This window comes from Zootoca vivipara, chromosome 2 (genome assembly GCF_963506605.1).
Source record: "Zootoca vivipara chromosome 2, rZooViv1.1, whole genome shotgun sequence".
Taxonomy (NCBI): domain Eukaryota; kingdom Metazoa; phylum Chordata; class Lepidosauria; order Squamata; family Lacertidae; genus Zootoca; species Zootoca vivipara.
Window position 1 is genome coordinate 21,424,324 of NC_083277.1, and position 17,744 is coordinate 21,442,067.

The 17,744-nt window shown below is 38.8% G+C and overlaps 1 protein-coding gene across 8 annotated transcripts in view; it reads right to left on the reverse strand.

Annotated features, from left to right (window-relative positions):
• Positions 1 to 17,744, reverse strand: part of CFAP20DC (CFAP20 domain containing) — a 137,324-nt gene that overhangs the window by 104,314 nt on the left and 15,266 nt on the right. For 7 of the 8 annotated variants that reach the window (XM_035106806.2, XM_035106802.2, XM_035106801.2 and 4 more), the window contains exons 3-5: positions 17,128 to 17,217; positions 16,150 to 16,243; positions 7,147 to 7,219 (exon numbers count right to left, since the gene is read on the reverse strand). In XM_035106806.2, the coding sequence (XP_034962697.2) occupies positions 7,147 to 7,219; positions 16,150 to 16,243; positions 17,128 to 17,217 (257 nt within the window). Of the gene's footprint in view, positions 1 to 7,146; positions 7,220 to 13,767; positions 14,377 to 16,149; positions 16,244 to 17,127; positions 17,218 to 17,744 lie in introns of those variants that run through there. The other variant, XM_035106803.2, reaches the window with a different exon arrangement.

The following is a 17,744-nucleotide window of genomic DNA, read 5'->3' on the forward strand; positions in this document are numbered from 1 at the left end:
TGGGACATTTTTCAATGAACTTCCAGCCCACTTTAGATTAACAATTTTTAATTTATGTAAAACACTTAAGCCTAATCTCTCCAAAGGAGTTTTTCAACAGAATGAAGTAGCAACAGATAAGAGCCAAAAATAAGGAAACGCAATAGAAATCAAACGAGAGGACCAAGGCAGACAACTAGGCCTTTCTGAACAGCTAGGTTATGGAACTGCCCGGATAAACCTCATTGGCTCAACAGTGGTAGGGCGGATGCTTCTTGCAACAGATGCTCTTACTTCAAATGGTATGGGGGTACAAAGAGTAGTAACCACCCCACTGAATGTAAACAGAGCAAGGTTCATATAGAAGAGAACATATTTGAGGCACGTGAGTCTTGGACTGTGAAATTGTACAGGGAATCTTGCTGGTATTTGCTGGAGAATAGGACAAAACTATTTCCTGCCTCCCTACATCCACCAAAAGGTTGGCAGCAGCACCTGCAATAGTCACAGCCTCTGAGTCATGAAGATATAGAGAAAGTAAACGGGGGAAAGAGAAGAGAGGCGTAAGAGGAGACACAGGAGGACATGTTGGCAGGGAAAGTAGAAAGATGGAGAGAAATGAGAGGTGGTGAGGAAGGTCTGAGGGCCAGAAAACCTCCAGTGGCGAGTTTACAAGAGTTGAGAAGGAATTCTGAGCCAAGGAACCTATGCTGGAGTAAAGATGTGGTCCTGTAATCAGGAGGAAATAAAACATGCAACAAGCAGAATCAACGATGACAAGAGCACCAAGACTTGTAAGAGACAAGCTGGGATTCTGAAGATCCTTGAGACCTATAATGGAAGATTACAACAATCCTGATAACAAGTTAATTTTCTGCTGCTCTACATCCCTATGTTTTATTTCACTTTTCATGTTGTATTGTCCTTGCTATTTATTTATTTATTTATTTCGTATACTACCCTTCATTTGTAGATCTCAGGGAGATTCACAACATAAAAATGCAATATAAAAACACAATATACATAATAAAAACAAGAATAAAAAACACACACTACAAACCAATAACCTCCCTTCAAGATATTTTATAGTAAAAGATTAATAAATGGAAACAAATAAATTTGATAATTAGCTGCACTGGGAGTCCAGCCTGTAAGCAGAACTGCAGGGTAGAAATAAGTAAATAAATATAACAAGCCCGGCAGAAGGCTGGGCTGAACATGCCTCCTTAGGACATTAGTTTTACATGTACAGAGTGTTTTTCCCCCCATGGGAGCAGAGTCAAGCATGCACGTCCTCCTTCCCTTATACATAACACAGCTTGCAATTGGAAAAAATTGGAAAAAATTTCTCAATCAACTATGTTGAATGCATAAATTGTGCATAAGTGAAGAATAGGTAATAATGATATTTTAATTCGACACACTTACTATTTTAGTAATTCACCAGTTCTCTTCCAACCGTTTTTCAAGATTGGATTTTGAGATTTGAGAAGCAGGAGTCAAATCAGGAAAACTTCTACATTAACTCACCAACACAATAGGAGCCATGAGAGAGATAACATTCATTAGTTATCTGAACATCAGGAGGCCCCTAGGCTGGAAGACAAACTGTTCTGTAATATTTTGGATGTCTTGAAGGAGTTCTAGAATACACCAATTAATCAGAGCTGACTTTTTAATTTACTATGACATATTGTAATAAATAAGATTATTAAAGGGAATCTAATCCATCTGGTATGCAGAGGTCATGATTTAATTAGGATTTTATATATCTGAAATTAAACTAGGAGTATATGAAATGCCTAAAAGTAACAGAAAACTTTGATTAGACTTTTACCCACTATTAATAATGCCCTATTTCCTGTTCCAGTGTCTTAATAATGTAATTATCCTGGAGCAAACCAGAACTGGGTATATTTTATTTATTTCAATTTGAAGTCTACCCAACTGCTAAAGTTCAGGACAGGTTTAGAAGTTTTTGTCAACAGATAAACACCAGATTAAAACAGCTCGATTGAGAACCTCTGAACCCTTCTTCTAGCACTAAAAACAAACCCTATCACTGTGAGTGGCAGTGCTGAGTCAATTCTCTAAACATGCTTCAGCAATCACAGCTGAGGAGTGCAAACAGGTTTCATTACATTGGGGAAGGATGGAGAAAGGAGTTAACAATGACCGTTTCACACAGAATCCAAATGGCTGCCAGGGACATTGTGCCTCTCCAATGCTGATGACTTCCTGAAGCAAAGGGGACAGGTGTATCAATGGAAAATGGCACACAGTGGGATATGTATTCCAGTTGCAGAGCTTGAGATGGTTTAAATACTAGGCAGCTGCCTAGGGTAGCAAAATGTTAGGGACAGCAAAAGTAGAAGGGCAGTGGAATTCAAAAGGTTGCAGAATTCATAGGCACATGACAGACTTACCATTGCTCCATGGCAAGGCGAATAATAGCATATTATTATTATTTTTAGTGACTTGCTTACAACACAATAGTTTATGGGAAGAAATGTTAGGAGCATATGTGGATCTGATCGGCTCACCTTGGTGATTGCTGCTGCCCTGGCACACTAGCATTTTGGAATCAGCTACTGATGAATGTTGTTGTAACAAACATTTCTTACCAACTGATAAGTTTTCTCTTCCTATGACTGGGAAATTGCTGCTAATTTATATCTGTATATACTCTTTGGTATTTGTAGTTTTTTTCCTCAACTGTTGGTGGAGCTGGGAATTTGTAACTCTTGTTTGTGTAATTTTGTATACACTCAAAGCTGGTTTCAAAACTGGAGTTGATAGTTCTATTCTTTTTTTTTAAAAAAAATCTTAGTTTGGTTTATTACATGGCAAAAACAAATTATCTGGTTCCCAGTATGGAAGGCTGAAAAGGAAATCCAAACAAACAAGGAGGTTGTATCTCCAATCACAACCAGATGAAAGGAATTCAAGCACCAAACTGAGACTGAAGCTGAAATGAGTTTTACATACTGTCTCAAAAGTTACTGGTTTGAGGAACATAGCTTGAACATAGAAGACAAACCAAATAAAGTACTTCAGATCAAGAACTGAAAACAAATGAATCTGAAAATGCTACATTGTCTACAATTTTTAACTTTAGTGAGCCTGCCGCTTGGCCTATTTGCAACAAATTTTGGTGGAGCATGGGCCAGGACCAATTCAACAATTTGTGTTTCCTAAGGATAATAATCCACTGAAGAAAATTCTCATTCTGTAATTATACATGGACACTGGCCAATGAGAAATAATTAATCACCAATGATGTCAGTATTCCATATCAAATAATTGTGTTCTGTTTTGTTGCAAGCTGCTTACTTGTAACATTACTGGAACATCACGATCTCTTTGTGATAAAGGAACAAGAGATTGGAAAAACATACCTGCTATTTCAGAAGGACACAAGAGAAGTAGTGACCATCTGAAAAATTTTCACAAATGGAAAGAAGCTGAACTTCATATTTTAAAAAAAAATTGTTGATGAAGAAAACATGCCAAAAGAAAAATACTGGCAACAACAAATTTTAGAATGACATTTTTTTTTTAATGAGAGCTCTTGGTTTACACCATTTGACCTCTTGGAAAACACATGAAAAAGTACACACATCTGGTAACAGAAGGTTTCTCAGATTTGATAAATATTTAGCTGTGCCCAACCCAGTTGTGAATCAGCACTTGTGTACAATAAGGAACAATGAGACACATGTTCAGTGTATTGGGAAAGAGTTAATTCAGCTTTTATACAATGCCATCATAGAAAAAATTCTTTCAGCATCTTGTACTGCTAAGTACTTTGCAATCTTTCTAAACTGAACATGGAATGTAAGCCAGGCATCCCCAAACTGCGGCCCTCCAGATGTTTTGGCCTACAACTCCCATGATCCCTAGCTAGCAGGACCAGTTGTCAGGGATGATGGGAATTGTAGTCCAAAACATCTGGAGGGCCGAAGTTTGGGGATGCCTGATGTAAGCCACGGTGAGCAAATGACAATGATTCTTTGCTTCATAGATGTAGCTTTTGACAATAACCAACCGGTTAACAAAAAGAAACATATGCATTCATACCACTGGAAGAGACACGTGGTGTTGATATTAGGGATACTTTATTTCAGCAGTTGGAAAAGATGGAACTACCTATTGAAAAGGGTAAGACAATGGCTTAAATATGAAGGGGAAAGAAAATGGCATTCAACATATAATTCTGAATTATAGTGCACATTCCTTAAAATTTGTCATAGTTGATACTGCTTTCGGAAGGGTTGGAAGATTCAGAACATTTGTACGCCATCTGGTGGGATTTTATTTCTTACGTTTTAGACCTTGATGCTCAATATTCACCATGCACCTCAGCTCAGAAAATATGGTTGTCTTGATTTATATTGCTGAGCCACCATTCTCCTTTTTTCATTTTGTGTTGCTTATTTGTGTCTTATATGGCATGATGTAATGCCCTGCTACTGCACTTTTGGGTTGTCAATGTCAATAAAAATTTGGAAAATAAAAATAAATGCTGCTGCTAAGTGTCGCTTGGATAGCGCAAACATCTGACTGTCCTTTTCCTACCAAACAAGAAAACAGTTGTGCAACTTCCAATATGTTTTTGTTCTTTCTATGAATTGCTGTTTTCATAATGTTTTATCACTTTTTGTGAGACATTTCAAGCTATATGAGGGAAGACCGAGTAATGAGGCCTTCCTGAAATTAGCATCCCTATGACACAATGGGGCAGGAGAGAAGAGAACGATTCTTCAATAAAGACAAAGTCTCCAAGGAGCTCTCCCATACATTTCTATTTCATAAACAGTTGAAACAAGATTTTCGATTTGATATGAAGACAGGCGGAAGGTAAGAAAACAAAAGGGCAGAAATGGAAAATAAATACAATTAAATAAAACTCGAATCAAAATACTTGCTGTCAAGGTGAATGCATACAGTATTTTCAAAATGCAACAGTATGATAGATGGCATTCACATAAAAGACTTGTCCAGCAACACAGGAGATGATAACATATCATCAAATGCTCTGAGAAATATACCGTCTCAGCTCCCATTTATTGCTACATTAACAGTGGAGCTCGCACATCAAGGGAAAACCCAAAAAGTGTCAGACCATTTATATTTAAACATAAAGAAGGAATTTAAGTAAAGTCTGGTAGAATACTGCAGAATATCTCAAAAATGATGAGCATGGGGAAACTGATGTAAAATATTAGTTTTACAAGTTCTATACTTAACATGCTTTTCTCAGGACATAATAATTCAACATTAAGCTGTCTGCTCTTACAAATAGGATTTTCATAAACTCAGGGAAAGGCTAGAGTCTGCATTCCTATGTACTAAAGCTATGCAAAAAACAAACAAACAAACAAACAACCACGAAAGTAAGCTTTACCTGTAGATCCTTGATCTTTAGATTCTTGATCTAATTTGTCCTGAACACTATGGCTAGGAGGACCATGAACCATTTGTTTATGGTAATACAGAACACTTCAGACCCCATAGCACAGTATGTATCTTACCAAGTTCTTGATTAAGAAACCAATATGGAATTTATAAGAACGGCTACAATGCTTATTTTAAGTCTTTCAGGACATTACTAGCAACTTCCTCTCCCACTGGACACAGCAGATGGAATTAGCATCTGGTCCTTCTTCAGTACAGGGAGCCCAAGAGATAATGGCCAGCTAGGAGGAAATTGTACTCATTCCCCAGACAGCAATCAAAGCAACTTTGGTTCCAGAGATTCTAGTAGGCACAACACTAAGAAGACACTTTGAATTAAAGTCAGATCAACAGTTTGGAAGGAAGCCCAGAAAGCAGATACTTCTGAAGTGAAGTAAGACCCAGCATGGTGTTATATGTTTAGGAAGATGGGCTTATTATCTAGTCTCCTTCAAATTAACAGTTTAAGAAAGAAGCAATCATGTAGTGAAAGCATGCTACTATACAGAATAGAAGTATGCAACATATGACATTAAATTATACAAGAGTACAGAGGGAAACTGCCACTAACTGTAGTGCATTATGCTATAGATTTCCAAGTTTTTATCTTCAAGATTTCACAGCACTTATGTCCCTATTTATCAGAAGATAATTTGAGTGGCCATGATCTCATATTTCAAACTTCCAGTGAAAAAGTAATTGCATCCAGCAGAATCTTACAAATAAGACGGTGTACAATTGTGCAGAGGCACATAGGATAAGAATCTCATTCAGGCGCCCTTGGATATTTATATATGGCAGAGTTTTAACACCCAGCTCTTCCCCCAGGTTCAAGCACAGGGTAGTTTTTGATACAACAAAGTGTGAAACAAATTATGAAGACCACTATGGACTTTAATGCAATTCAACAGATTGTAATACCACAAAACTGTTAATATGGTTGGTAATTCAAATAATACCGTATGCACTGCCCATAATGCCCCAAAAGCTAAACTACTAGGAAGAGACAGGCCTCACTTCTTCAGCATTCTATGATATATAATGTCACATCCAATACAACAGTTTTTCAATTAAGTTTTCTCTTTATGGCATTCTAGCAGTGTAAGTGGATATTACAGCAAATGCTGCAGCAAATATTACATTCTCTCAGCCCTATTCCTTAACTGAGAAAATGTGAGTGTGTACTGCAGCCAAAATTGCATTGATATCAATTAAGACTTAAGCACACATAAGTTGATGAAGAACTGTGGTGTGAGTTTTCAATGCAGTATCCATAAGGAACTAAACAAAATCAGTGATCTTTAAAGAACAAGAATAATTACAACTGAAAAGTAAAACAAAATTCTCTCAGTCTTCTAAAGTGATAAAACTGTTTCATATTCATAATCAGGAACTGATCACCTATGCTACTTTTTCTAATTACACAATATAATAAAGTTTTAGATAATATGTTCATATATATATTCACAATTAAAAATATATAGATGTATTATATTAGAGAGAATTTGTTTTCTAGTCCTCAGGGAAATATACCACAAAAGAGTCTGAGAAATAGTGATCAAATTAGCTTAATTACTCCATGTCAACTTGATTAGTCGCTGTTCTTTAATGGAAAAGCTGCCACTTGCAATTAATAGCAGTTGGTGCTGGTTCAATTGATTGACTGTCTACAATGAACGGAACATGATAGGAAGTTTAGCATTATCTTACAGCAATTCAGTAGAGAAGTCTTGTCCCAATGGTACATAAATCTGAAGTACCAGAAATTGCTGGATCAGTCCAACTAGAAAAAGAGAAAAGAAATACATAAAGTACACCCTACACATATTATTTAGCATTCCAGATAGAGATAGGAACTTTATTTCCCATGGTTGTTGCAATATATAAAAAGAGGAAAAACAACAGGAGGAAACCAAATCAAGCCGCAATAAAAGGGGATACTGTTCTAAACAAGCAATTGGTGGCTCAGGTGGAACTCCTACGAAAAAGAGATCTAATTACTTTATTTACAGTTTTCAGTACGTTGACAGCAGACACATAACTCTACAAGGGCACATAAAAACAAATCTAAAAATTCACAGGCATGTTCCAGCAAAAGCATGTGGTGATTACTCTCATAGATGAGAAATCCAAAGTTTATTTGAACCACTTAAACAATTCACCACACAATAGAATTCAGATTAGGACAGCTGGGGGCAACTGAGGGTTTGTTCTAAGCTGGATGTCTAAAACAGAAATGTAAGCTCAGATGGGAAAGCAGAAAGCCAAAGTTTCTTGCAAAAATCAAAATCCATTTCAGGACAGAAAAAACAAAATGATTTTGATTAATAATGGCCACAGAATAATTTTTTTAAAAAGGGAGGGGGTGGAGGTTTCTGTAGTTGTATGAACAAGAATAGCCATGCAGTACTACTATCGTATTATGACCAACTGAATGAATAATTGACCAACCCCATTCTAAAAAACAAACCCTTCCAACTGTCTTAAGACCAGCTGATTGTGATCCTTGATGTAACTGATTCATCAGCCCTAAACAACGGATTGTGTTACCCTATGCTTGGATCTCTATTTTTAAAAGCATGATCTAGACCAGGGGTTGTCAACCTGGTCCCTACCACCCACTAGTGGGCGTTTCAGGATTCTAGGTGGGCGGTAGGGGGTTCTACGGCACAAGCTGAATCCTCCTTCCATCAAGCACTGGTGGGCGGTAAGGAAATTTTACCATCAAGAAAGATGCATTAATGGGCAGTAGGTATAAAAAGGTTGACTACCCCTTATCTAGACACAAAGAAGCATTTCAGTTAAATGTGTTGCAAACTCTGTATGAGAAATCGGGTTAGCAGAAAAGAACTCCACTGCGCAATCTGGTGTTAGTGTCAGAATGCATAAATACATATAAAGCGCTTTTTCTTTGCCAATGTTGTTGTTGTTGTTTAGTCGTTTAGTTGTGTCCGACTCTTCGTGACCCCATGGACCATAGCACACCAGGCACTCCTGTCTTCCACTGCCTCCCGCAGTTTGGTCAAACTCATGTTCGTAGCTTCGAGAACACTGTCCAACCATCTCATCCTCTGTCGGCCCCTTCTCCTTGTGCCCTCAATCTTTCCCATTTTTGCTTTTCCCTTTCAGTGTCTTTAATAGTTAATAGATATGCAGCTGTGAATTTTGTGTTTTAACTAAGAAGCCTGTTTAACTGGGTTCAATGATTTAAAAAATTATTTAAGGACTTTGGTTGTGTTTTGCATTCATTCTATGTTTAAATTCCTCTGAGAACTTTGCTGAACTGGGAGTATATAAATGTCATAAATTTACTTCCTGGTAAGCATAATTGGGACTGTGGCCTTGGGGACAAGCCTCTTTAAAGCAGTGCTGGGAAACCTCAGGCCAACCCATTTACTCATTTTGGACAACCTCTGAGGTATGGCACTGCCATACTATGGCAGCCCTATCAGATTATTTTGGACTCGCCACATCCACCTTTCATGGGCCTGACATCATATATGACATTGGACACAGGAAAGTTCAAGCTACACGCTACAGCTAAAGGAAGAAGAAATCAATGTGCTCCTGATTCTGCCTTTGCAGCCAAAAGTTGACACTTCTTGAATTTTACACTTTTTCGCGCACAGCGACACAAAGGCAGAGAATTCAAGAACTGCTGACTTTTGTCTGCAATGAGGAGTCTACAGAGTGCACTTCTGATTCTTCCTTTGCATCCCTGGCTTGAATTCTTCCTTTCAGGCACGGCTTGAAGTCAATCCTGGGATGCAAATGAAGAGCCTGGGATGCAAAGAAAACTTCCTTTGCAACCATGGCTTGATCTTTAAATCACCTGTTGTCATATCACAGTTTGCCTGCTGAAATGAAATGCTGAAGAGCCACTGTCACTCAATTTAGACAGCACTGAACAGGATGGACCAATGGTCTGACTCAATAGAAGGCAGCTTCCTATGTTCATATCCCAAAGGTTTTTGTTACAGGTAGGTAGCCGTGTTGGTCTGCTGTAGTCGAAACAAAATAAAAAAAATTCCTTCCAGTAGCCGAATTGCCCAGGGGCTAAAGGCAGATCATGCTTTTTTAAAAAAGAAAGAAAGAAAGAAAGAAAGAAAGAAAGAAAGAAAGAAAGAAAGAAAGAAAGAAAGAGCTAAAGGCTAACAAGAGGGAATGAGTGTGTTGAAAGGAACCTGCTCAGCAGCTGATTGCAAGAGATTGGGGAGGGAGATAAAGGAGCTAGCTCCCTTCCCACCCCGTCTGGCCCCATGCCTAGGCCTCAATTGTTGTCTGCAGAGGGAGACATGTGACTGGCTGATTAGAAATGGGTGCCTTTCCTTTCCTAGAGAAGCTGCAGAAGTGTGAGTTGAACCCCATAAAAACAGGATTTTTCCCCTTTGCAAGAAATCTCAGCAACTTTGAGCTGATCCTAAAAAAATCACCAGACTATATACAAGGGTTTGGTGACTTCTGATCCAGTGTATCTGAAGAAGTGTGCATCCACACAAAAGCTCATACCAATAACAAACTTAATTGGTCTCTAAGATGTTACTGGAAGGAATTTTTTAAATTTTCTTTCCAAAAGTTTTTGATTGCCTTAATTCACACCAAAAAACTTCTTTCAAGAGCACTCAATAGAACAAGCCCGATGTCTTAAGTTTAACATAGCCTAAAGCAATTTCTCCAACATTTGCCTGCTGTTTACTGATACATTTTTGCTTTCAGTTTTAAAGCCTAGTTTAATGTTTTGGTTTTAAATATGCGATAATTGACCTGCAGAATAAATCTCTAAATAAATACAAAGTGGTAAGAGTCAGAATGACTCTACAGTTCACTGCAAAATCAAGGGAAATGGTAATTCAAATTTAAGCTGTAAACACAAAGATTGCAACAATCTTAGTAATTAACAATTCTCAAATTAAGCCTGAGCACTTTGTTGTAACCCTGCCAACATACAATTCAAAATTCCATTTCTCATTAAAGATGCATTAAATATTTAGAGATCTGAAAATTTTACAGCAGAAATTTAAAATTAATTGAACCCATAAACATTAATGCAGTAGCACACTTTAAAGCGCCTCATTTCTCATATAACCAGTGTTTGGAAAGTTAATTTGTAATTACAAAATACTATCCAATAAATATTGGAATGCTCCCTTTAACCAGAACATCACATGACAACCAAATCACATAGCTGAAAATGGCAAATCCCAATCCAAGATACAGTTCAAATGGCAGTAAACTTTACAGTCGGTGCCTAAATTTCACAATGGTAGGTGTCTATCTCATTTCAGCTGGTAATGGATTCCAAGGAAATGGAGCTGCAACCCTAAAAGCCTGGTTCCCATGAGCAATTAAGTGCACCTCTGTGGCAAATGGTACACTCATCAGTGCCCCATCTGAACAGCACAGTTTCTGGGCAGTGAGATATTGTGAGACAGTCTCTTAGATGTATTAGCAACCCAAGCTGGCCAATGAAGCTCCTAGTTACTTGGACCACCTGTGTCTAAAGTGACAAAGACTGGACCTGGAGCACCCTCAAACTATGTAACTGTAGATTTAGAGGGAATGTGCAACCCTCTCCAGAATAAGCAGCTGATCTATCTCCTGGATCTGGGGATCACTCGCCCACAGGGCCATCATCTTGATAGGTTTAAACTCGGCTTTTTATCTTAAAGGAAGATAGCAGACAGCATCTAAAATACTCCCAGAGACCTCTCATTAAAATCCTAAGAATTTGAGTCTGATTTCCAACCCTCTATATACCTTAAGTCAGTGGTCCTCAACCCCCGGGCCATGGACCGGGACCGGTCCATGGATCAATTGGTACTGGGCCGCCCAAGGAACATTAAATACAATTAAATTAAAATTATTAAATCAAAACAATCTAAATAAAATATAAACAATCAACATTCCCCCCTCAGCGGGCTGCAGTAAAATTATCAAACGTTGACTGGTCCGCGGTAATAAAAAGGTTGGGGAGCACTGCCTTAAGTGATAAATCCAGAAACCTGAGGTTAAACTTTTATTTTCCCCTCCCTCTCTTCTACAAATAGGTTTTAATTATTGTTTCTGGATTTATATTTGGAAAGTGGGGGAGTCAGTGCATTTAAAGCAGTGGTTCTCCAACTTTTTTCTCGAGGCCACTTTCAGAATGACAATTTGCTTGTGACACGCTGAATTTTTTTTATTGATAAGCAATACATTGAAAAACAAAAAGAAACAAACCCTAGCAGTGCTTGATTTCTGACATAGAATACAGCTACTTTATAATATGATTGTGGGACACCCAGAAAGTATAAACCAATGCAGCTACATAAGAACACGAATCATTCCCAAAATATAATTATTATGTTGTTGTTGTTGTTTAGTCGTGTCCGACTCTTCGTGACCCCATGGACCAGAGCACGCCAGACACTCCTGTCTTCCACTGCCTCCCGCAGTTTGGTCAAACTCAAGTTAGTAGCTTTGAGAACACTGTCCAACCATCTCGTCCTCTGTCGTCCCCTTCTCCTTGTAGCCCTCTAGTTACGTTTGTAACAGGCTGTTTATAATTATAATTATAAACAAGCCTATTACAAATGTACCTTAAGTATACAAACTCAATGAGAGGTGTTAGCTTGATTTTGCCAGATTACTGTTGTTGTTGTTGGCATCCACCTATCTCAAGAGACAATACAGTGTGCCTCCGGGGGTGAAGACAAACCGCTGCATTAGCAGCACCAAAGTAACCTCCCTGGGGTGTAAGCCTGGACAGTGTATATGGAGACTCCCCTATTGCATGCAGACAGCTTCTAGGAGCCACATGTGAGAGCTGTGTGCAGGGTGGGGACCAAAAGTGGACAAACTATCCCTTTGACTTCACCCCAGAAGTGCATTCCATTGTCCCTCGGTGCAAAAAAGAAAAAGAAAAGAAAAGGTTGCCTCCCTCTACAAACGGTCCAGTTTGCCAATGTCTTTGTCAAAATGTGGCACTCACAAACTGGACACAGTTCTTCAGATGTGGCCTGACTAGTTCAGCATAGAGCAGAGTTTTATTACCTCCTGTTATCTAAATACTCCAAGCAGACCCACCGAGGTAAATGGGCTTACTTTAGTCATGACTAACTTAAGAAAATGGCGTTTCCGTGCACTGCTCTGGTTCGCCAGAAGCGGCTTAGTCATGCTGGCCACATGACCTGGAAGCTGTAAGCCGGCTCCCTCGACCAGTAAAGCAAGATGAGCGCTGCAACCCCAGAGTAGTCCACGACTGGACCTAATGGTCAGGGGTACCTTTACCTTTTAACTTAAGTATACAACCTTACGCTTCTGTTAATGCAGCTGAAGATTGCATTAGCTTTTTCAGCAGCCATGTAACATTGCTGAGTCACCTTCAGCTTATACTTTACTCAGACTCGATCACTTCTCCTCTATTTGAATACTACTAACATGCATATGAAACTGGTTAACCAACTGGTTATCTCACTTGCTCCAAACCCTAAGCATGCCATTGCGTGCATGAATCCCATGCATAAAAGGGCTTTCCCATATGCCACAATGAATGAGTTAGATCCCTAATAGCAAGATATCAAACAGGTTCAAGGAAAAAATATTCTAATCAACTTAGTTCCATGAAAATGAAATACACATGTGGTAGCTTCACCATACCAGCTCAGAGTACATTTCATCTGTGCTGAAAAAGCTGCTTACTCTTTCCCTGTGCTGAAATTAATTTTGTACCCATTTTGACATACAAAGGCCCATGTAAACTCCAGTCAAAAGAAATAAAAGCTACCTCTTACATTTGCTTCTAACATCTTTCATCTGAAGCAAACAAAACAAAACAAACAGGCAATATAGACTAAACAACGTGCAGTGCCTAGAGGCTGATTTGTAATGTCATCATGAAAGAAATGGGGACAGATCCTTCTTGCCTGAGAAAATAGCAGAGCTATTAGACCACATTCTGGATACTATATTCCTCAAATAATCATTCCTTTGTTTGCAAAATATAACCATTTTAAAATCACTGATGGCTCATTTTCTAGATCTTTAGAAAACACACCCAAAGAGAGCGCACAAAAAGGAGCAGTAGAAACCGTAAACACATGCTGCCAAACATTTTTAAATTAACATTTTATATACAGAAAAATGACATATTTATTGAATACTATTTCCTTATGAAGTTATGCTGTAACTCATTGCTACAACCCCATTTGTAATTTTGACTACCACCGAAAATATTTACTTGCACAATAATAAGCTGTGATATGACTAGCAGATAGACATATACTACTTTCTCAGTTCCCAGAATTCTCAGCTCACTAAATAAAAAATGCACTATTAATGCTCAAAATGTACCTTCTTTTATTTAGGACATATCTTTGCCCATGTTTTCGCAGCTGCTGTCAGTGCATAGTTTTTAAGAGCTCATCCACTTGCAGGACATGCTGCCCTCACTCTGTCTCCAAACCCCAACGCTTGTTTTCTCTCTCTCTCTCTCTCTCTCTCTCTCTCTCTCTCTCTCTCTCTCTCTCTCTGTGTGTGTGTGTGTGTCTGATTGCCTCATATGTGATGAATTTAAGAGCAAGCTAACTATGTTTTGGGATTTCTTTGTTTTTAAAGGCACAATGCAAGATACAGAAGACTAGCAAGGTTCGACATCAGTATCTGAAATGAATTCTATACCCTGACTTTGTTGAAGCCAGTCTACTGTGACCTTACATTGTCAGCCTGAACGATGGAGATCCAAATTAAAATAATGAGACTGCCCTGACATTCACTATCTCTCAACCTAACCTACCACACAGGGTTGCTGCGAGGACAAAATGGTGCTGGGCACTTTGGAGGAAACATGAAAAAATTAATATGCTGGTGAAAGAAAGCAGTGTCTCTCTTCCCAGCGGAAAATGGCAATAACCTAGAAACACAGGTGTTTTCCTTGAGGGAAGTGGCTAGGGTTGCCAGACTCAACAGAGGACAGGACTTCTGTGCCTTTAATTGCCCTGCTCTCTTTTGAGTCTGGAAACCTTAAAGAGAAACCAGCAGACCCTTTGTTTACGCAAAGGGTCTGCTGGTTTCTCTTTAAGATTTCCAGACTCAAAAGAGAGCAGGGCAATTAAAAGCACAGAAGTCCTGTCCTCTATTGAGTCTGGCAACCCTAGAAGTGGCCTAGTATAATTGTACCATGCATTTGTTGCACAATAAACAGAGGTAGCTTGATTTGTATGAAAGGCTTGCCATATAATAGTTGAAATTATGTGAGGAAAGATCGCATAACCCTCAATAGGGTTTAACAGAATGCCTTGGTAATTCATGATAAGAATCTTATCTGATAGCTCAGTTGGTAGAGCATGAGACTCTTAATCTCAGGGTTATGGGTTCGAGTCCCACATTGGGCAAAGGATTCCTGCATTATACAGGGTTTACCCTCATGGTCATTTCCAACTCCATAATTCTATGAAATATTTCCTCCTATAAAGGAATTTTATAAGAATTAAACAAGCCTAATAACATGGAAAATACAGGATTACAGCTCTTTTTCCAGAATTCACAGAAACAATTCAAAGACCCTCTTCAATGTGTGCCCATATTTGTCAGTTGGTCATCATCTTTAGAGGGCCTATATGATCACATCTGGCCAGTCAACTCTGCTGAACTTACCAACAGGGAAGGAAGACATTTGGTTCCTTAGAAAAGAAGCACTTTGTACAGGGAAGCATTTGACTTCACAAGGAAGGGACTTTCCATTTTCTGAGTTCACACGATGCATGTATTCCTTATTTATTTCAGCTTTATCCTGCCTTTTCTCCAAAGAATTTAGAGTGGGGTACATGTCCTTCCTACTGCCATTTTATCCTTTTAACTACATTGTGAAGTATGTCATGCTGAAAGTGAACCAGTCTGCTCAATAACCAAGTGAAGGCTTGAATTCATTTCTCCTCCATCTATGCATCACACTCTATTCTCTGCAGCATGCTGGCTTAAAGCAGCAGGAGGCCTAGGGGGAAATGGTTAAAATATCAAGAGCAAAAGTAATTTTTGACTAAGTGGCTCTAGCTGAAAAAGAGATTTCCCTCTAACTTTGGAAGAACCTAGCTTAAGACACAACTGGCCAAATTTTATATTTGTAGCACACTACTGGTTAAAAATCAAAGCCTAATCACATTTTATGATACTGTATTACAACTATATTTAATACATTTGTACTTACGAGTTGATGGTGAACAAACCTAGACAGCATCTTAAAAAGCAGAGACATCACCTTGCCGACAAAGGTCCATATAGTTAAAGCTATGGTTTTCCCAGTAGTGATGTATGGAAGTGAGAGCTGGACCATAAAGAAGGCTGATCGCCGAAGAATTGATGCTTTGAATTATGGTGCTGGAGGAGACTCTTGAGAGTCCCATGGACTGCAAGAAGATCAAACCTATCCATTCTGAAGGAAATCAGCCCTGAGCTCTCACTGGAAGGACAGATCGTGAAGCTGAGGCTCCAATACTTTGGCCACCTCATGAGAAGAGAAGACTCCCTGGAAAAGACCCTGATGTTGGGAAAGATTGAGGGCACAAGGAGAAGGGGACGACAGAGGACGAGATGGTTGGACAGTGTTCTCGAAGCTACGAACATGAGTCTGACCAAACTGCGGGAGGCAGTGGAAGACAGGAGTGCCTAGCGTGCTATGGTCCATGGGGTCACGAAGAGTCGGACACGACTAAACAACCAAACAACAACAACACTTACGAGTTTGCCTGGTTTCCTTAGGAAGTTGCATCTTGTTTGTTTGACTGCTTCCTTCAAGCACAAAGACAAAGCCTTTCACTTGCTTATCGAACTCCTATAAAACGAACAAAGAAGGTATTATACTTGGGGCGGCCAAAGCAATTGTCCCAAAACACCAATTTACTACAAATACAAAGATTTTTATTGGTTGTGAAGCCTATCACAAGCAAAAGGCAGCAGCAGAATTGACTGTCAATGCTGGGGTGGGTAACCCTTTTTTTAACTCATAGGCTGCATCTGCTATTGGCAAACCCCCTGAGGATGATGTGTTATACTTATTCTCTGGATTGCAAAAAGAAAGAAATCACTTTCAACATCAAATGGTTGGAAATCTTGGAGAGTCCTATATGGCTCATGGGCCACAGGTTTGCCACCACTCTCCTAGAGCTTTCTCCATGAACAATGAGTCTTTGATTGAGATTAGGGACTGCTATCAGGACTCAGTACTTATTCTGTTTTGTGAGCCACCCCTGGAAGCTGAAAGTTGGGATACTGTATTGGGTCAGATTGTTATTATTAATGTTTGACATTTTATTAAGTTTTTATGTGTGTTGGAAGCCACCCAGAGTGGCTGGGGCAACCCAGTCAGATAGGCAGGGTATAAATAAAATTGTTTTGTTAGTTCCCTCCTCCTCTGCCTTTGTGAAAGAAACCCAACATGCAGAATTTAAGCCGGTGAACCTATTTTCATGCCAGGAAAAGACTGGACTAGACCAGCAGTAATAAGAAAAAACTATTCTAAGCCTTCTGCCATTAGAATTTTTTAGCTGTATGAAGCGCTAACTTCTGTGGTCATTTATTTTTGTCACAGTAAAAGAAGTGAAAGTGACAACTCTTCCACAGTCAGGTCAAAGCCCTTATTACTTTCTAATGTTAAGTTTCATGTACATTTTCTTTAGTTTATATACCAAGGTCTTATCATTCCTGCATGAAACGTACCTTCCCAATTACTGAAGGACTGCCAGAAACCTTCCACTTCATTCCAGGGTTCTTGCCTTGAGCACTGAAGATTTCAACAAATGGGCCACCCTGTAAGAAAAGCAAACAATGAACTGTCCAGTATGGTATCACTTGTGCTTTTTTTCACCCCATTGCTTAATAATTTAATCATAATGGTATCCATTTGAAATAGTATCCAATTCCTGATATAGATACCAAGAGTAATAAGATGTCCAGGTGGCAATGGTGATTAGAAATGCTAATGCAGGTGCACCACCTAACCCCCTTATGGGAAAAAATATACTTTTGGTGATGACACCAAATTATCCAGGGTGACAACAACAAGGGATTGCAAGGAGCTCCAAAAGAATATTTCCAAACTGAGTGAATAAGCAGTAAAATAGGTAATGCTGTTCAACTTGAACAAGTATAATTTTATGCACATTGAGGGGGGGGGATCCTCAATTCAAATATGAACAAATTGGGTCTCATCTGGTTGTAACTGACTAGGAAAGAGGTCTTGTTTTTACTGGTTTTACACTTTTCTTTTTTTCCTTTTCTAATTGTTTTGATTGCTTTATTATATATTTTATTGTTGTATAATTATGGCAAAGAGC